This window comes from Falco punctatus, assembly GCF_963210335.1.
Source record: "Falco punctatus genome assembly, chromosome: 2".
Lineage (NCBI taxonomy): Eukaryota > Metazoa > Chordata > Aves > Falconiformes > Falconidae > Falco > Falco punctatus.
Window position 1 is genome coordinate 94,369,716 of NC_137581.1, and position 21,283 is coordinate 94,390,998.

The 21,283-nt window shown below is 41.0% G+C and overlaps 1 protein-coding gene and 1 long non-coding RNA gene across 6 annotated transcripts in view; one reads left to right on the forward strand and one right to left on the reverse strand.

The window, feature by feature from the left end:
- Positions 1-18: 18 nt before the first annotated feature.
- The window catches only part of RAB9A (RAB9A, member RAS oncogene family), a 36,019-nt gene continuing 14,754 nt past the window's right edge, over positions 19-21,283 (reverse strand). Inside the window, exons 1-5 of one of the 5 annotated variants that reach the window (XM_080375721.1) lie at positions 10,499-10,531; positions 8,368-8,400; positions 7,367-7,436; positions 5,945-6,000; positions 19-5,429 (exon numbers count right to left, since the gene is read on the reverse strand). In XM_080375721.1, the coding sequence (XP_080231847.1) occupies positions 4,790-5,429; positions 5,945-6,000; positions 7,367-7,402 (732 nt within the window). In that variant the 5' untranslated portion in view covers positions 7,403-7,436; positions 8,368-8,400; positions 10,499-10,531 and the 3' untranslated portion in view covers positions 19-4,789. The other 4 variants (XM_080375723.1, XM_080375722.1, XM_080375725.1 and 1 more) reach the window with 4 other exon arrangements.
- Positions 14,062-21,154, forward strand: LOC308058997. The gene is made up of 2 exons (XR_013926082.1): positions 14,062-14,187; positions 14,446-21,154. It is a non-coding gene; the product is annotated as an uncharacterized lncRNA (long non-coding RNA).

The following is a 21,283-nucleotide window of genomic DNA, read 5'->3' on the forward strand; positions in this document are numbered from 1 at the left end:
AAGTTTTGAGAAAAAACCTTCATGTTTTAAAGCTTAACATTTCAAATTTACCAGATGTTTAGTGCAATATGTGTTCAGCTGCAGTCACATCAATTAAATCAATGTAGACCAGAACAGCTGTGTCTGCCCTGACTTTAATTCTAATTCACAGAGAAAACCAACCCCCAAACACCTAAATGTACACGTTTAAACCTACTTCTTTCCATTATCTCTGTAAATGCTGAAATTTTCTTTCTGAAAGTATATTTAGGGTAGGATCTTTGAACCATGAAACTCTAGTTGTTGAGGTTTCAGAAAGTCATTATTTGCCCTGTCTGGCTATTCCATTGTAAAATGTGGTTAGGGACACTTTTGTAAAACTTACTATTCCAACATAGTAATTTTTAAATGGGTCATTGGGCATATATGTACCTAACATTTTGGTTGGCTTCACAACCTTTTAAGTAATCTTCTTGGACATATTTTTTTTTTATACCTGAAAAGCAGTTTCCAAAGGAAGTGGCATGCTGTTCTAGGAAGTCCATTTTGTATAGTCTGTATAATTAAAGGGACCAGGCATATGTGTTTTAAATGTATAGTCAGTCATTATTTCTTTGTAATTTGCACTTACTGCTAAACTGTCACTGTAAAATATTTAATGAGAAAAAGGACGTTATATGAAGGTTGCAATATTTACCTTAAATAAAACATGGAATGATGCATATGGATGCCTTTTGAGTGTAAGGCTACCTTTGTTGGTGGTGTGGCAAGTGAAGATGGGAGTAGTTGTCTTTGTAGTATTATTTCATAAAAACTGCATTGTACAGCATTTGGTAATGTTGTGTAATCTTACATAAATCACTGGTTTGGGTTGGTTTTTTTCCCTGCTGTATACATGAAAGCAACAGAAACACATCTGAGGTAAAGCATTCTCATTCGTATGATAAAGAGCCATTAAGTCGGAGCTGTTACACTGTTTTCTGCCTCCTCCCCAGTTGAGGGTTAGAAAAATACCAACAGTTAGGATATACTGAGGAAATACTTATGTTAAATAATCATATACATGATTTTGATACAAGTTTTGGCAAAGAAGGATCTGTACTGAGTTTCCACTTCTAGAAAATGTGGGGGTTTTGGTAATTCTATTATTTTCTGCCAGCACACGGTAAGAAGTTATGTAAAATGAAAGCACTTTTTTCTCTTGCCTGATCTCTGAAGTTAGCCAAGTGGTGCCTGTTCTTACACCCTCCCGTAAGTCTTCCCCCTTTTGCTCTCAATGCAGGACTTGTAAATGCAGGCTCATAGATCTATCTAGGCTTTATGAAAATAGACTGTTATTGGCCACAGGAAAGGAGAATTATGTCCTAACTCGTTACATTTATCATCTGAGAGTGTGCAGTTGGTAACACTGTCTCATGATAAAATTCTGAAGGACCTTGGCTAGGTAGCAGTCGTTTCCCTGCGTATGCAGAACACTTGTTTATGCTTTGGTTTGTAACTTCTTGCAATAAGCTGGAAGAGTGCTAGCTGGACCTGACAGGTGGAAGTTCTTGTGATCAGCCATTGTCACAAACCTGCTCTAGGTCTGGAAGGTGCAGTGCTAGCACACATTAGACAATGAACAGTTCCTCAGTGGACAAGGCAGGAGAGAGACCCCCTTTGCAAGTATTACGTTCCTGCCCAGTCTCGGAGGCCTAGGAATAAGAATTCAAATGAAATCTAACGCAGTATGAGGAAGCACCAGATAACCTGTGTTACGCAATAAAAGCAGCAAAAAAGTTTCAGTTAAAGGGACTGGAATTATTACCCTAAATAGTACAAAAGTTGAACATAAGGAAATCAGAACATTAGCACGAGCTAAGAACACAAACCAGCCTTAATAAGTCTAGGCTGGACATGCAACTTATATTCAGCTTCCTGCAAGGTTTTATTGCTGTTTAGGTAACCTGTCACATGACTTACAAGTACAATCTGAGGTACAAAGCAATTGTTAAAGCACGCAGCCTGGCTCTGGCAGCACTCTTACACTAAGAATCTATATGCTTTGCTATAGCATAAGCTGTTAGCTGTCCTAGCTCATTTCTTCTGCCCCTTCCCACTTTGCTGTCTGTTCTGATATGCATGGCTCTCATCAATCCCACCAATTTGCCATCACACTATTTTTTGCTCCTCATTCTAAAGGACAACTAGAAGTTTGCATATGTATTACATAGTATATGCTCTGTCTCTCTACAGAACTCCAAATATTGCTGACGGTACCCTCTAGAACTTGAAGTGCATTAGTACTTTAAATGAATCAGTGAATTGAAACATAAGCCACAAGTGCCTACCTTACCTCCATAGTGAATAAGATACTAAGCTCTCACAAAGTATAGAAGCTCCTGTTTGTTATTAAGCATTTTTCTACCTATCATCTATATCTGCTTGTCATAGGACTTCTGCTTCAAGTAGTTGACAGTCTCCCTGAGACGAAATCCTGACCTCAATACCTATACTGTCTTATTTACTGTAACACACCCCCCCACACACACACACCCCCTTTCTCTTTACTAGCCACTTTTTATGTACAGTTGTGGTACAGCAGCTCTCGAGGCACAAGTAATACATTTCTACTGTATTAAGTTTCATTTAACTTTATTAAACCTACTTCTCAGATGGAGGCTTGGTAACCATGACAATTACACTGAAAGGGGACAGATGGGGAAACACAGTCACTTAGGCACAAGGAAGACCACACTGGTTCTCATCCTTAATGGTTTCCTTTTAGCAATCTTAACTGAATCCTATCTATAGTACTGTAGTTATGGTAGCTTCATCTCCTGTTCTGTTTCACCCTTCGCCCCTGCTAAAACAACGTTAAAGGAAGCTGAAGAAGTAATGTTGTAGTTTTACAATTTCATGTCACTAGCTCAGTAGCCTCCAACGCAGTCAATCTTAATTTTTAAAGCTTTTTGCACTCTCAGGTGAAGAGAAATTTAGCTAAGATTTTCTTCATAGATCTTTCCAGTCATTGACTAGAAAGTAATCGTAAGTAGCAGCTCACCCTGCATTTAGTTGTTAGGTGACACAAGCTTAAAACACAGTTCTGTTGCTGTATACCCGAGGACTGTAAGCATGAATTAGACTCAGGGACATACAAAAGGTAAAATGATGCAGGAGCAGCAGATCTATGGAGTAAAGTTGTCCGGGACAGGTTCAAGCAATAATACAATACATTCAGAAAGGCATAGTAAGAGTGACAAGAAGTGTTTGTTTTGCAAGCTTTACTTCCAAATAATTACACCTGGTACAGACCAAACATATCTTAAGAGAAAACTCTTGCTGTTACTGTACTCTCCAAGTCTTTCCTATTGGAACAAAAAAGTTGCTGCACAGAAAGTAGAGTCTGTGTAGTTTAGTGAGTAACATAGCTGGTCCTATAGGCCTCAGACTTCCTTGCGAAGTCCACAATGTGCGTATGTGCATGCCTGTTAGCGGTCAGATTACACACTGAAGCAATAGTGCACTATCAAGTTTGCCATTACAAAGACAGTGGGTACACCAAGAGCCAACATTCAACAGCTTCTCATACAAGTATTCTCCCGCTTAACTGCAACGAAGAGCCTCAAATACACCTTCTGTGGTTTCATCTGCATTACTGCAGAAAGACTGTCCATTAAATACAAAATTTGTTTCTGTTCATCACCATGTAATCAGTACAGTAATATAAAAGACAGTTTTAAATGTGTAAATCCATATCCCAAGTAGCAAATTAAAGAAGGATCAAATTCAGCTCAAACTAACGGTAGGTATTTACTCGTATTAGGGCTGAAAGCTGTCACAATCTAGAGTCAAGAGCTTCCTGAGTTCTCTACATATATTGCCAATCCTTAGTTTCACAGTGCAGAGATTACTGGTAAACACATTCATAGCTCAGGTTAACAGGAACAAGAAGTTTGGAAGTTTAAGGCTGTATACTAGAAGTACGCTTACAAATTTGTCATAACGTAGATCCCTTCAAGTGCTATTAAAGCTGACTGAATAAAGCCTATCTTTTTTCATGACTAAAAATGGTTATACTTCAGTTAGATTTTTACCTTATTGATCACAAACACTAGAATGGGACTTAAGGCAAAGACATGTATTAACTTAAAACCCCATCAATATCTTGCATTAAACTGCTGGAAAAATTAGTACAGCATTAGAATAGTACATGAAAGGAAAATGGACAATAAATAGGTAGGAAATTTGTTTCCTACTTAAAAACCTACACAAATTACAGCAACATACAGCAACATTAGGCAATTAGAAAAGACCTGAAGGTAATTTATATTAACTTATAATAAACCCATTAGAGATGAATTACCACTCACAGCAAAAGGAATGTAGTGAGACTGAAGTTTAATATCTAGCATTGTCAAGAAACTGACTTCTAATGAAACAAAAATGGAATGCCTATTTCATAAAAATATACACATATAAAAGTATCTTTGTGCCTGAATTCCAGAACAGTTTCTCCAAAGTAGTGCTTCTAGAACGTTCAAGTTTTAATTATATGCAAAGTTTTTCTCATTTGAATAAAGTTGGCAAATTAAATTCTTATATTAATGCTTTTACTCGGCACCTTCCTAAAGAGAAAGTGTCACTAATTCAATAAGGGGTCACTCATGAATGGAATTTTTTATTTTGCTCCCCCAAGAAAGCAGCAGAACATGACAATTTTTAATATTAGAGTGAAACCCCTTTGTTATTTTATCTACTACAATTCCTCATCCTTTTATATGGCAAGCTAGTTAAAGGTAATTTGGCAAAAAAAAAACCCCAACTTAAGTCAACAACAAGACGAACTGGGTTTTGGTTTCCGATGAAGGTTCACTGTATCTGTTTGAATAAAGTGATCTGATCTATCTTCAGAGGCTAAAACTCTTCTAACTGCTTCTTCAAAGGCTGCTGCAACATTAGTGGCATCCTTTGCACTGGTTTCAAAATAGGGATGGTTGCCATTATTCCTGCACCAGTCTTGGGCTTCTTCCGTAGACACTTGCCTTTCATCGATATCAACTTTGTTACCCAGTATCACAAATGGAAAACTTTCAGGCTCCTTGACATCTGCATAATAAATGAATTCTTTCTTCCAATTGCTTAAGTTTTGAAAGCTTTGAGAGTCATCCACACTGAAGGTTAGTAGACAACAGTCAGAACCTCTATAGAAAGGAGTCCGCAAGCTCCTAAAACGTTCCTGACCTGCTGTGTCCCATATCTGCATTGTAACAAGATGTCCATCAACTTCCAACTCTTTATTTAAGAATTCCACACCTATTGTATGAAACAGCTGTGCATCAAACTTGTTGGTGACATATCTGTTCATAAGGGAACTCTTTCCAACTCCACCATCTCCTAGCAGTATTACTTTAAGGAGTGATGATTTTGCTGCCATTGCTACAGGAATAGATCCTCCTGGTTTCCTAGACCTGTAAAGATTAAGAAAATCATTAAAGAGGACAGTGTTGGAAGCAGAAAATTTTACATGCATAAATACCTAGAAAGTGTTAAAGTCCACCAACATCAAGTTTCATGTATAAAAGCAGGAGGACTATGCTCAACAGGTGAAGTGTAGATACTTATACCATGTGTTTTAAGAGGTGTCTCTTCCACACACTGCAATAAGTATGGCAGTCTAAGCAGTACCCTGCATGAATTACTGGTCTGTCACTTAAAAGAGTTAAAACCCCCAAACCCTTCAGTATTTGTGCAGAAGGGGTACTGCATCACATTCAAGGACTGCCAGTGATTCATTAACATTCAGTGAAAAAGATCAACAGAAGAAAGTGGAGCAAGAGAATTTTACAGAGCACATGCCTTGCACAAGTCACTTCAGGGCTTTACTACATTAGCAAAGTTATTTTTAACATGCAAAAGTGAAGAGGAAGCTTTAGGAATAAAGCAGGACACTATTTGTTATATTGGAATAACTGCTGCATCTCACCCAAAATTACACCCAGACAAAGAATTGTAGATCAGCGTACAGGGGAACACAGTTATCTACAGAACAAATGCAAATGCTGTAATTTTGTTTTTAAAGTCAGGCGACTAGGTACTGCTACACAAACATTCAGTGTTTTACAGTTTACTCATTGCAGAACAGCCATGATGAATGGAATACTATATTACAACTACTACAAAAGCAAATTCACTATTGCTACTTCAAATGGTACTCGAGATGCCAAGTACCAATCCCAAGCCTACACTTACAGTTCAGTTAGTAGGTGTCAGCTTCCCGTGGTAAAACTGTCAAGAAGCCTGGAAGTGCTAGTGCATAGTCTGGCTGCCAGCACAGGAATGGGGAATTAGTGGCACCAATGAAACTGTTGGTTTCTTTTTACTGTCAGACTTCAAAAAAATAAGATTAAAAAAAGCCTGTAACACTAAAGTAGTTAGCTCAGTGTTTGTACCAGCCCAAGCCTTGCCCTCATTACAGTAACATCATCTAATACTGTAAAAGTGTTTTAATTGCTTTGAGGTAAAGTCTCTACTTGTAAAAAGCCAAAACTTAAGTTTCTGTATGAGGAGAATTGCTGTTCCTATACCTCCCTGATACTAAAAAAGCTCAAAGTAATTCAGCCAAAACAGGCTTCTCTGAAAAGAGCATCTGTTTAAAATGGAAACGGGTCATAAGTTGCCTAGTCCGTCTCCTTCTCTGAAGGAAGGAATGCGGTCTTGCTACTTGCAATTAGCATTACTGGCATATACATCACCCACAGAGTATGGTCATGGAATTAATACCCAATACAAGCCAGCATCAGAGTCATATGACTCTGTGCTGCCTTAGAATCAAGCCCTATATTAGAAGCGAGAAATTTCAGGAATTTTTTCATCTCTAACTTTCCATCTTTGAATGTTTATTTGTTAAGACATAATCTACAGTAAGATAAAAGAAATGCTTTATAGTTTGAAAGCAGCTGAAGTCTCAACACAAAGAAGTTTCAAAATATAAGGAACAGTGGCTACTTCCATAAAGAAATTGTTCAGAGCAAGTAATTTTATACTGTGTAAGGAAAACAATGTTTATAAAGCCTTAATTTTGTAGAGTTTGTATCACAACAATGTTAAGACTGAGTTACAAGTGGATTGTTCATTTACCTTTCAGAGCGCCACGAGATAATTCCTATGGCTCAGGACATGAACACATGTATTCTCATGTATGTGAAAACACTGGTTAGAGTCACTGCACTACTTGCATATGAATTGCAGGTTGATACTGAACTCTTGAAAATGGTCCAGTGTCTTCATTTGTGTGTCTAATTCCTACTGTTGATTAACGAGTAGGTTACCTGACCTACATCATTAGATGGGAGCATCTTCTGAACAAATAATGCATTCACCAGAACAGAGGGTACTGAATGTTTACCTGTTCTTCAACTTCAGTGCAGGGAACAAGTTGCATTTATTTTTTCTGTCCTACTGAAATCACAAGTTCCCTGAAAGACATGATGTGAATAAATAAATGACTGATATTATACACTTACTTCCTTAGCTTCTACACTTTGAAGAACTGCAGTTATTATCATAAAATTGTCCATGAAGCCACATTTTAAAAAAAACACAAGTAAGGAAACTCTTACAGTATCTAGTACTTTTCTGCATCCCAAGAAGTTAATTTGCACAATTTCAACCACAGGGGCTGTTACAGTGAGGTCTAAAAGACTGATGACCATAAAAATACTTTTACTGGGTAGACAATTATTACACCAGTCACAAACCATCAAATGTGTCTTTTTCGACTGGAACCAAACTGGTCCTTCTAAGCAAAGCCTACAGAAACAGTCTTCCCAGAACTCATAAGCAAGTATCTTGATGTGATGTTGCAGGCAACATCACTTCTCAGGACATTTAGCTTCTGCAGCAGATGCTGTCATGCTTAGCTAGAAATTTTGTAAAGATTTTAATCCAAAATAAATGTATGTTCATATGCTTACACGCTGGGTCTGAAGCAGCAAAGAAGCATGTTTAAATGCATTAAGAAGCATTTGTTTGGAAGCAGCAAAGACTTTATACAATAATAGTTCTTTGACCAAAATGGACTCATCTGCAGCCCCACAGGCTATGTGATTTAGAGCATTTGCCAAACCAGGATGGTAGTTTTCAGCACAGTAGGCTGCTGCTGCATTTTTTCCACTTACACATCTTTAAATAAGATTTTTTAAAAACTCAATTTTTGTCTTTTTTTTCCTAAGTTACAAAACCTTAACACTCCAACAAACAGAAGAGCAATAAAATCCTTAAGACACTTGAAAAATTAATGTTATTTCTCCTATTACATACTTGAACTTATCTGTATAATGTGCTTTTTGACAATGTTTTTGGAAGGAACAGTCAACATCTGATAACGTATTTCTGAAGATTCATTACCTTAATTGTTCAGTCTAAATCATCATTCAGCATCTGAAAAAAAACCAAAAACTTAATTTCCAATGTGCATCTGTTTTAACCAACACCAGGAACTGCAAGACACCACAGAATTACAGGCATCTATTGGTTTCAGTTATTTCTTACTGTGCTGCACAATTAATGTAAAAGTAGTCCTAACCTAGTACACAGAGGATTTTGTAAAGAGAAGAATTTTTCCCTCATATTCCTCTGTCATTTCAATGTTGAAAAAGTCAGAGCAAACAGATAAAAAACAGCCACACTGGTCTGTTTTGATAACCATTTCTGAATTGCCTCCACCAACTTATAAGGACTCAAGCTCTTAGGCCACCGACTTCAATATTCCTGTTAAAAGCAGGGAAGGGTTCTACTAAATACCATTTCTAACATGACCATATACCGTAATACAAAAAGTAATTTGTTTCCTCCCAGAATCTCCCTTTTAAAAAGTGAACTGAATTACAAGTCTGAAATTTCCATCAGCAGTCCAAACACTTGCTGGCAAGACTAAAACCAATACACTAAGCAACTTGCAAAAAAATGAGTTTGCATTACAAAATCTTTTGATTCCCAGCTCCTTAAAGCTCAGCGAAACACCACTGCAATCTATCCATTTAGATTTTCTTAATTCCATGACTGTCAGCTTCATAGCTGCCTTTTGATTTCTAGTGCAATTACCTCTTTTAACACATAGGTACTGAGGCAGCACTCAAAGAATAAGTGAGATTCTTGGTCCTGAAAACCAGGGCAGCAACACATAAACTTAGTCTAGGAATTTGTCTTTTTTCCACCATAAAAATCTTTTAATAGAGAGGACCTGCTTATACCAGAGTACTGAAGGCTGAAAACAAGTGCTGAGCTCACATTTTGTCTATGAAAAATAGCGTTAGCCAATACGGTAATTGCATTGCATCTATGTAAGCAAGCTACAACCCCACTTAAACTATTAAGGTAACAGCGTCAATTGGACCAATTTACACTTTCACTTTTACCATACTGATACCATGCACAGCAGCACACCGTGATAAAAAAAAAAAAAAAAACACCAAAGCAACAAAACCCCAGACTACATAGCAACTGAAATCTCACCTCTAGCCCCCCCTTTTTAATAAAGGACACCAAAAACTGCATCTGTTGCAATAACACCATAGAATTCCTTCAACATTCTTGAAGAAATAGATGTAAGGGACACTTCAAATTTCCAAACTATTCTTTCACCACTTGTACCTACTTGCAAACTTGGAAACAGGCAAGAAAATTTATTTCAATCACCATTTTCAGCTAGTGGTCACTGATAAACCACCTGGTATACAAAATCAAGACTAAACCCAAAGCTGTCCATTAACTGAAGTTGTTAAAGAGCACCCATTTGACCTGGAGAAGGAAAAAGAATCCAAAGTAAGGCATAGTCAAGTTTGTTCCAACTAATCATGTTAAGCCAAGACGTCTTAAAAAAAGGAGCCATCTTTGCTGAAGATTGAAGAAAAAACACTCTTAAAAGTTACTGACAAGTAGAATTATCAGTGCCATAACTAGCATAAGAATAACACTGACCACGGAATCACAGAATGGTTGGGGTAGAAGGCACTTTGAAAATCATCTGGCCCCATCCTCTGCTACAGGCATAGGTATCTTTCACTAGATGAGGTTGCTCAAAGCAACTTGCTTGTTTCTCTAACTTCCTAGTGGTTTTCAGATTTACATCTACAACACATTCATTTCAGCTGTGAATCTTATTCACAACTTTCTTTGCTAAGCCATCTTATTTTGTTAAATGACAGGTATCAGATAATAGTAGTTTAAAAAGACACACCAACCCTTCCAAGTACTTTGACAAAAACACTTGCCTTTCAGTAGCAAAGTAAGCTTACTCCATCATTAGTTGTTGTTTTTTTAAACACTAACAAAGCATTTGACAATAACTACCAGGCTAGCATAGAAAACAAACCAGTTGTTTCCTGTGGTTTGTTAGCTGCAGCAGCTCACCAAAAAATGACATAGTACATAAGATGCTTTTCTGTAAAATGGCTGGAAAAAAAGTCCCAAGAACTATCAGAGCTGCAGCAGAAGGGGCAGAAAACAGAACTATGTAAAACAGTTTCCAAACACTTACTGTTGGTGGAGTTTTTACATCTCTCAGACCTCAATCGCTACAGAGTAGTTATACTTGTCACCTACAGCAGATCTGCAAGCTTCCAGAAACCTGAAAAGAAAGGATAGAAGCAATTTTTTTCCCTTTTCTGTGCTTAGCCAATCCTTGGTCTTGTAGTCAGAAAGTACTTGTTTACACCCTAGCTAGTTACGTGGCACAAGAATGGGTTTTAGTGTGTAAGAGGCCACAGGCCTGTTCGACCTTGAAAGATTTTCTCTCAATTCAAAGGGAAACATACAGATATGAAGCAAAGATGCTACACACTGCACTTTTGCTTGCATTACAAGCTCAGACATTAGTCAGCCTCCAAATTGACCTTCCCCTCCATGGGGTACTCACCCAAGAACTATGGATCAGGAACACACCTTTACCGATGGCCAGTTGTTAGCTGCCTAGCTGTCTCAAAGCCCTTCAATCATATGGCTTGATCTACTGAGCTCCTAATCATCCTTACAAGTCTTCCTTCCTTACCTATGACTTCACTGCAGTGTGAAGGTAGTTTGTGTTTTCCATTAGATAGATCTTCAATAATTTGATGACAGGATATCTGAAGATTCCCTTTAGTTGTAAGCCTAGGCACTACTTATCTAACACCAGAATATTTGTGGGGTTTATTCACAGTAATTTGTAATATGGCCACAACCCAAACTGAACTGCCATACAGCTGGTTGCTACTCATTTGCATACCAAACAGTAGTATTTTGACTCAGAACTGTCAAAGCAGCAGCAGCCAAGGGAAGGAATCCTTAAGTCCACATAGCCCCTGGATCATCCCAGTACCTGCTGCCAGAATTGCTTCATTTATTCTATCTAGCCACTAATTCAATCAGCAAAACTTGTCAGGAAAAATACCTGCATTTATTCCTCTGCTAGTTTAATCTTGCAGAGACCTTGCCTTCGCTTTCCATTTTCCATCATGCTCCCCACATTCAAGTAGAATGACAAAACTATTACATATTCTGATTTAATCAGAGCTGCCATTTTTCAGCAGCTTCATTTTACAGCTGAGCATCTCCCAACTTAAATACTCTATTACTTTCAGCCAACTACAAAACACCCGTAGGTGCTGTTGCTCTTGGTCAAACATTTCTAACAATTCATGAGAATTCATGAGTTAAATGACATTCTCCTTGCTACCTACTTCTCTATTACTGCTTCCACTCTTCCAATAACTTATCAAGTAATTATTTCTGCACGTATGTGCTCATGTTTCTCCCTAGCATTAGTTTCCCTCTTCCTCTGGGGTCTCTGCAAAAGCAGCAGCCTCTATTGGTCAGGCTACGTTGTACATTCATATTCTTCCCAATTTAACACTGTGTGACTGCAACCCACCCTTAAGGGATTAAGTGGGTTACACCGTACCAGGTCGACATACTGTCTGCCCTGTAGAGAATGGAAACAAAAAACACCAAAGAGAATGAATGTTATATTAAAAAAAAACCCCAACCTTAAGGAATTCTCACAAGCCTTTTCGCTGGGAAGTTTTTTTATTCATTGTGAAACATTTATATAAAATTTCAATCCTAAGGAGATGAAAAATCTGGTTTTTATGATTTATTACTAAATTGACAATAAAATACAGCTTGAAATCTAAATACCTCATTTGATCCTCTGCGATATTTTACACACTTTCAATTTAAGGAAAATGATGGTTTGTTTGAGCACTCAAGAACGGCTCAAGCCTTTTTTTTTTTTTTTTTTTTACCTACACGTTGCCTATTTTCAACTTAACTGAAAAGGCCTTACTAAAATTAAGGCAACAAACAGAGCTCCATTTAATCTGAAAGAAGACAGAGAAAAATAACAGTTCATTATAAAATCCACACTGATACTAAAACACAGATGTAGTTGTACCATGCTTTGTTTAGGTTTCTCTAGAAATAAAAGTGCTAGGAAAAAAAAAAGTTTTGCATTTATTTTGGGTATGTCTGAGAAATAACTCTCCCTCCAGTCTGCCATTACAACTTGTTAGTTTATAAGCTGCTCAAACGTCACAACCCGCCCCTCTTCTCAGCCCCAAACCCAGCCTTACACGACCACCCTTGCTCAAAAAAAACCTAATGCCTTGCAACACTAAAAGATAAATAAAACCCGAACCCTTCTTTGCTAGAGGTGTAAATTACTGTGGACAAGGAAAGAAGGAAAACAACGTGCAGATGACAGCTATCTGCAGACAAGGAAGCGTTTTAATTTCAGAACAAAATTTAACCAAGGAGTTCCCTACTTGCCTGTCCCACCCAAGTTAATAAAATTAACTGCTCTCCATGTATCTAGTTATATGCAACCTTGCCATATAAAGGCCACTAATGCAAGTTTCTCAAACTAGTTTTCTTGCACTGTTCTTTGTTCAATCGTTTTGCACAAGTTACATTTAACACGGCACACTTACACCAACAACCGCTCATTAACAACTCAGATGTAAGCAATTCAACAATCTTAACCCAATCCTTTCAGTTCCCCAGCCATCACCCTATGGAAGTTCGTTTTGATTAGAAAAGCAACCGGCCGCTGCAGAGCAGAGTAAAATCAAGTCACCGGTTCAAAAAAGAACTAAAAACTACATTACTCAGGGTGCCCTTGGAAACAGAGAAGTCCTTCATCAGACAACAGCAAGGAAAGGCGATGAAGGATTTTTTTTTTTTCCCGGTTTGAAAGATGTCGAGGAGACAGGTACGAAACCGAGTTTCACCCTCACAGATCGGGGATCTTTATCAGTGCTGAGGAAGCACCGTGGAGTCGGTGACCGACCGTGCGCCGGCTGGGAATGGCCCGGCAGGAGCCGTTTCCCAAAGGAGCCACCGCCTGCCCCGGAGTCACGGGATCCCCGATCACGCCACATTCCCCCGCCGCCCGCACCGGCCTTGAGGAGCGCCCGCCGCCCTCCCCCACCGCGGCCCCGGCAAGGGGCGCTCCCGGGCTCCCCTCCTGCCCCCCGGGGGCTCGCAGCGGGCAGCTACCGAGCCAGCACCTGGGAGCGCGCCCGGCAGCCGGCAGAGCTCGGCCAGCGGCGGGGGGCGGAGCGGGGAACGCCGCAACACCCGGAGTCTCAGGAGGAAGGAAAATAAGGAAACCCCAGTCGGCTCCAGGCCGCTTCCCCCGCCGCCCACGGCTGCCGGGGCAGGAGCGCGGCGCCGGGGAGAGCGACCGCCTCAGTGCCCAGCGGCGGCCGAGGAGAAAGCCCTCCGCGCGGGCCGCCCTCGCCGGGACACCGGCCCCGCAGCCGGCGGTCACTGCTCGCCCGCGCCTGCTGGAGAAAAGGGAGGGGACACGGCGAGGCGAGGACGATCCCGCCACGCCGGCCGATACCTGCCCGCGGGAAGGGGGCTGCCGCCGGCTCCGAGCCCGGGCTGCGCCACCGCGCGCAACCGCCGCCGGGCGCTGGGGAAAGAAGAAACAACATGGCGGAGCGGGCAGGGGGCGGGGCCCGAGGGGCGCACGTGACACCCCGCCCCGCCCCGCCCGGGGGGGGCGGGTCCGGCCAGGCACGGACCTGCGGGAGGGCAGCGGCCGGGGGGCACGGCAACGGCAACGGCAACGGCTCTGCCGGCAGCGAGCGTACGGCGCGGAAGTGCCCGCAGCGGGCCGTGCGTACCTCACTGGTCACCAGCGGGCAGCGTCGGAGCGAAGCAGCGCTGTTCCCTTGCAAAAGAGTAAGACCTTTATTTCCTCTAGAACGCTCTGAACTGTTACGCTTTGAAGTGCCGTTACGTAGGAGTTAGTTATTAAAGGCAGCAGTCTCACTGTGCTCCACATCAAGGGCCCCATGGAAGCAAACTCATGGCTGTAAGGCGGCTGCACTTCACAGGCAGCAGCATTTAAAGACACACACGTGTGAATGAAGGAACTAACCAAAATCCAAAGTACACTATTTGAAGAGTAGTCACAGACTTTTTTTTTTTTTTCTGTAGTAATTCAGAGTAACATCAACTCGACTGCTTAAACAAGATCACAGGGGGTAAAAAATTCTGAAGAAGCTGGTGGCAGAATCTTTTCTGTGCTCTTACAACTCATCACGAGGATAGGGCAAAATGTGATTAAAATGCAAAAAGCATCAATTATTTCAGTGGATTTAAAGAGGTTCCCACATCATCAAGAGGAATAAGCGATGACAGGGGTAAGGAAAGAGCATTTGAAACACAACCATTTGCTCTAGCAGTCATCACATGCTTCTGATCATAAGGGAGGTGCAATCAGACTGGAATTGCCACTTGCAGAGTCATCTTGGTTTGGATCAGATCTACAACAGGGCCCAAGAAATGGAAAACAAGGCCTCCGCCTCTGGATCATTAAAAGGAAATGTCTCCCACTGACAGAAGCAGGATTATTCAAAGGCTGCCCATGCTAGAGGCAAATCTGATAATAATAGACCCATTATTATTTAAGAAAGTTGGACTTCAGAAATTTTTAAGTACATTTTTCCTGGGATCTGCTTTCATCCATCCAATGCTAAAGTAAAATACAGAGGGCTGGAGAGATAAAATGGACTTTTTAAGATGGTAATTCTAAGACACGGTCTGATCGCTTACAGCATTATTTTGTGATTTAAAAGGAAAAAAAAAATCATTTAGAAGTGGAGGAAACAGTTACTCTGTTTTGCATTTGATACTTTGTGGGATGAAGCTACCATTTTTTGATACAACACTGGTTCTCAGACACCTGGATATATTTAAGGAAATTTAGAAACATAAAATAATAGAATAGTTTGGGTTGGAAGGGACCTTTAAAGGTCATGTAGTCCAACTCCCCTGCAATGAGCAGGGACGTCTTCAACTAGATCAAACTACTCAGAGGCCCGTCCAACCTGACCCTGAATGTTTCCAGGGTTGGGGCATCTACCACCTCTCCGGTCAGCCTGTTCCAGTGTTTCACTACCCTCATCGTAAAAAGTATATTCCTTGTATCTAGTCTGAATCTACCCTCCTTTAGTTTAAAACCATCACCCCTTGTCCTATCGCAACAAGCCCTGCTAAAAAGTTCATCCCCACCTTTCTTATAAACCCCCTTTAAGTAATGAAAGGCCGCAATAAAGTCTCCCTGGAGCCTTCTCTTCTCCAGGCTAAAACAAACCCAACTCCCTCAGCCTTTCTTCACAGAAGAGGTGCTCCAGCCCTCTGATCGTTTTTGTGGCCTCCTCTGGACCCGCTCCAACAGGTCCATGTCTTTGCTGTGCTGAGGACCCCCGAGCTGGACACAGTACTCTGGGTGGGGTCTCACCAAAATGTAGCAGATGGGCAGAATCGCCTCCCTCAACCTGCTGGCCGCACTTCTTTTGACACAGACCAGGTTGGCTTTCTGGGCTGGGTTGCCCTCTCATGTCCACCGTTTCATCCACCAGTACCCCCAAGTCCTTCTCCTCAGGGCTGCCCTCAATCCCTTCATCCCCCGGCCTGTACTGACATCGGGGGTTGCCCCAACCCAGGTGCAGGACCTTGCACCTGGCCTTGTTGAACCTCATGAGGTTCACATGGGCCCACTTCTCAAGCTTGTCCAGACCCCTCAAATTTGAAAAATTTTAGTTAGAAACAAAATTCTTAAAATTCTGAGATTAGATGTATTCTTATTTATTTTACATGGGAACATAAAAGAAAATAGAAAAGGACCTTGCTGTAACCATGGCCTATTATGCTTATAATTTTATAGGCATAGTAAGAGTATCAAGAGTTACTCTTATGGGTAAAACACACATAAGCATGCTAGACGATCAAGAGCTGAAGGCTCTTTTCTCTTGTGTCCACCCTGTTACTATTATTCATGTACATATATATAGTTGCCACACACAATAGTTGCCACAGAATGATCAAAAACAGTAGAACAAATAATGCCACTGATGGGGTTGGTCACCTGAAGTATACCAGCCAGTTCTTAGGAACAGACGGGAGAAAATGCCCAGCAAAGATGTGGTTTGAAACACGTACACCCAAATCACTCCAATTCTACATTCTGCCGACAGCATAGGGTCCCAGCAGCGGGTGCTGCGGGCTCTGTCCCTGCCCGAGGCTGCTGCCTGACTGTTGGGGTGGTGGCGAGCAGGTCTGGGGCAATGCCTCACGGTCCCACCGCCCACGGGAGCCACATTTCAGCCTGGGCCCTGTACAAGCCTGGTGGCCCTGGTCCTGCACCCCACTTGGTGCCCCAACACCCATTCGACCACTGGCCCTGCTTTGGCATAGCCTCCTCTCCATGGACTTGTCTGGTGCTCACTGGAGTTTTGGCTGATTATTGTCACCAGACCTGCCCTGCTCTTCTTGTTTGGGTGCTGCAGGACAGTGACCCTTTTTACTGAAGTCACTGCCCCTGTGCATCTTGTCACCCACCCTCCCCTCTGCTCCTGGCTCACCACCTCTTGCACAGCAACCCACCCTTGCTGCTCCCCCACATTCATCTGAAAGGTGATATTGCACCTCAAGGATGTTATTCACAGAGCTGTATTCATGAAGAGGTAATTGTTGTTATGTCATGTGCTAGCAAATGGCACAGATAATATCCCAATGGCAAATAAAGGGCAATTTTGTGTGTGTGTATGAGAAAGTTCTGTATCAGCAAAGCTCTTGTATGAGAGAGCTTGTGAATAATGCCTTTTACCATCTTTGTCCCATCCTGGCAAGTGATGACATGGCTTCAATAAAACATGATTTTGTCACCTCCTAGCTGAATTACAGCAGTACAAAATATGGGGATATGAAGTCATCTGCCTTTATGGCTCTGTTAATAACAGAATGCAGCAAGATAACCGCCAAACAACCCAAGAAAATCAAAGTGCTTTTGTTTCTTTCCTTACCTTCCAGGCACTCAATGAATTGGGCCATTCCACCCTGAAGGACTGTAATTCAACATATTTGCTCCTTAACCACAGCCTCTTACCAGGTCACTTTTCGTTCTGCCAGAAAAAGGGCTGGATTTTTTTGTTTAAAGAGTTGCATTTCTTGGCTTTAGTAACAAATGTACATAGCACAGCAGACTGAAAGGAACACATTTTAAACAAACAATAAACAGCACAAATTTCCTTTTGATCTGGAAAGGAAGAAAGAGTTATAAACAACAGATGGCAGCCAAGTACCTCCCTGAAAAGTGCTACAGTAAAGAGGGTTATGAGGGAGATACAAAAGGCCCTCAACAGAATGGAATGAAATGGATCCAGCAGTGGATCGCCAGGAACCAGAAGGAGTTTTGTCACTGGTGTTAATGGAGCAACACTGACTCCAATTAAGACAGCACTTCTCAGAATAATACTGAAATTCAGAAAGCAAACCACATCCTGGGCTGCATCAAAAGAAGTGTGACCAGCAGGTCGAGAGAAGTGATCCTCCCCTCTGCTCTTGTGAGACCTCACCTGGAATACTGTATTCAGCTGTGGGGCCCCCAGCATGAGAAGGACCTATCGGAGGAAGTCCAGAGGAAGGCCACAAAGATGATCAGAGGGCTGGAGCACTTCTCTTTATCTACGTTTAAGACCTTATTGCTACTATTAAATCATAGGATTCAATAAGCAGCTGAATTTACAATGTCTCTGGAAAACCCCATGAAAACAAGTACAGACTTTAGCCTTACTTGGCACACATATATCTTATGTCTGTGTGGATCACCTCTAACGTCATGCTCCTTTGTGGCATTAGCATCATGGATATGGTAAACATTTTACCAAAATTAATTGTCTCTGCTTAAAAGTTAAGAGATCTTTTTCCCCATCTGGAACAAACTGAAAAAAGACAACTTTAACAACATAAAAGAATCTCGCTTTTCAAAGCTTTCCTTTTATTCTTGTTTCTTGGCTCTGATACTTCCTGTAATCCCATAATCTAGAACCTCCTGCTGGTGCATACGCTGTGTAGTTGCAAGTTGACTTTTTAGAGCCATTTTGAGCCAAAGCATACAATCTTATCCAGTCAAGCATTTTAAGCCTGCGCAGTTACACACACAGTCTGGGTAGGGACAATATAACCTATTGATAAACTGCAGCCTGGAGCAGTACTTTGCTTAGTGAAACCATGACCACACCTTCCTAAATAAAAGCAATTATTTACTTGAATGACCATCTCATAATTAGCACTTCATGTCTGTAGACTGTTCTGATATATAGTGGCACATGATGCTACACGTGACATCCACTTTCTACTAAACCTTCCAAGTAATGAGCACACTAATGAAAAAATGGCTGAAGTGGTAACGAACTGTGTTAGGTGAAAATAACCAATGGCCTAAGATGATCAAGAAGTTAATACAGTAATTCATGTTTTTGTATACAGTTTCATTAACTGTTAAAAGTGAAGTTGCAGGTAGCATGTTTATCAGCATGAGCTCAGCATAAAGTGAAATTGAAGCTAGATTAGCTTTTTCAGCAGTCCAGGAACAACAAAGCCTCATTTCCTACAGATTTGTGTCCTCAGCATACTTCTAACAGGCCCAGTTCACTCTCCTTGCCTCCCAATACCTTCTCCTCCTTCCTGCCAGTATTCCCAGACCTCCTCCTTGTCCCAGACTATTACCTGGGCAAGCCAGAGCATATTTTGTGCCAGGCTTTTAGGTCATACTAACAAGCTAACAATTATGTGTGTGTTGAACCAGCAGCTAGTAGCTTAGACTAGGTAACTTCTGAAGAAAGGTAAGGGCTCCATCTCTTTCAATAGAAACAGAAATTCTTTTCGTGATTACTGGATTTCACAAAACTTACAAATAGATTCTCATTTTTTAATGTCTAGCTTTAGCTGGATTAGTTACAAAGCCAGCTCTCATATCCAGTTGTTATTGGGAAGGAAGGCAATGTAGGAATGCCTGCTCACAATGTATTACCATGGAAAACTACTTTAAAGTCATAGAATTATTTAGGTTGGAAGAGACCTTTAAGATCATCAAGTCCACCACTAAACCATGTCCCTTGAGCACCACATCTATGTGTTTTAAAACGCCGAGTTTACAACTGCAAGGTACCAAAGACTTGCCCTAAGAGTTCTGATTACTCTTGGTTTGAAATGGACAGAAAGAAGTTAAGGGGTAGTTGCAAAAGGGGCACAGTTACAAACCATTTTTTGATTATTTGTAGTTACTGACAGTTGTTTCTATACCATAAACTGCAACTGCAGTTGTTAGTAACTGGTTTTATTATTTCCACATCTTAGAAGAAAGTGCAAGATGTGAAAGGCTAGAACCACATGACCTGCTTGCTGCTGCAGGCATGGCTCTCAGATCTGCAGTGAGGTAGGCTTGCTTGATGATTTGAAAAAGTTTTAAGATAGCTGCTGTTTACGTTTTCTTAGCTGCTCAGTAAATATAGATCTGTAGAAAATTCTAGTCATGTTGGGGATATAGCTTAGCACCGTACATTTAGTGACGGGCAGTTCAAAAGAAAATGATGTCACATTTATGTCACAAATGTAGTTGTATTATGGCTACAAATTTTACCCTTGAAATATATTGTCAAAAACACCGTCCATGTCTTGTAACATCTACCTTCACCAAGACAAAACTTGGATGAGCTGTACATTACTGGAATGGCTACAAAACTGTCTGCAGGCAGAAATTATTTATAACTGTCCATTGTTTACAGCTAAAATAGTCTCTTGCTACACAGTGTTCCAACACAGCACAGCACTGGCATTCAGCTCTCCTCAACAGGACCATGACCTCCAAAATGACAGTGCACAACTCCGTGCTTACTGTGAACCAGTAACACAGAAGTGTTTCCTTTCCTACAGTTTTACTGAAAACTAAAAATACTACTTTACACAGAAGTACTTCTACTTAAACAAGCAGAACTACTTGAAGCATCAACTTGTAAGTTGAACACTGGAGATCTGGCCTACCACCTTAATATTTGTTTTATGTCAATGTAATTCCACCAACGCACATATTTCACATGATAGAAGCAGTAAATCACACTGCTGAAAGTTTACTGTTAACACTTCACAGAATGGAAAAGACTTTTCTTGCTCTTTTTCAGCAGAGTAAGTGCCTCTCTGTAACGTCAGGTTACATGCTATTTTCAACATACATGGATAAAGGCCTGTCTTCTCTCTTATTTTCAGTCCTGGTTGGTTTTTAGTTCACCGACAGCTTTTTTCTCAAATCACATCCCAAACTCCTTTCCCTGACGTGGGTCATGTGGCTGGAGAGCTCCAGGGCAGTGCCTTAGCCAGAGAAGCTGACCAGCCTCAGCTGTGTAACAGCTACATGGGTGCAGGAACTGTCCTCAATTCTTCCAGCAAATACTCACCAGGTTTCTCTCCTCAGCTGATGTATTTTAGCCTTGAACCACAACATGCCTGTTGTGCACTTGTGAAAAGGTATCTCCATTAATGCCAAGTATGCAGTTTCATTGTGTTTATACAACATGATGAAACACAATGCTTTGTGCCTAAATACTTTGGCAATTTATTGACCTGTCTCACCATCTCATCTGTATTCCAACAAAGAAACTCATTATGAAAGTTATGTTTCCAAACAGTACTACTGCTCTGCTGCAAGAACCTAACATCTCAGGCAGGGCAGACTTACTTCTTCACTGCATTTCTTAGCTCTCTGAGTTGACACATTCATGTGCTCAGAAAATTAGGGTACAATGCAAGACCCATTTCCTCTCATTTAAACATCTACAGTAACTCAAAACCAGTGAAGAAACCAAAATAGGGACACACAGTACGAACGCAGCCTTCTACAGACCAACAGACAGCCGTCAAACATACCCAAACTCAGGCGGTTTCTTCTCTGAACTGGGAGAACATCTCCTTGACTTCTGGCAAATACTCCATTCAA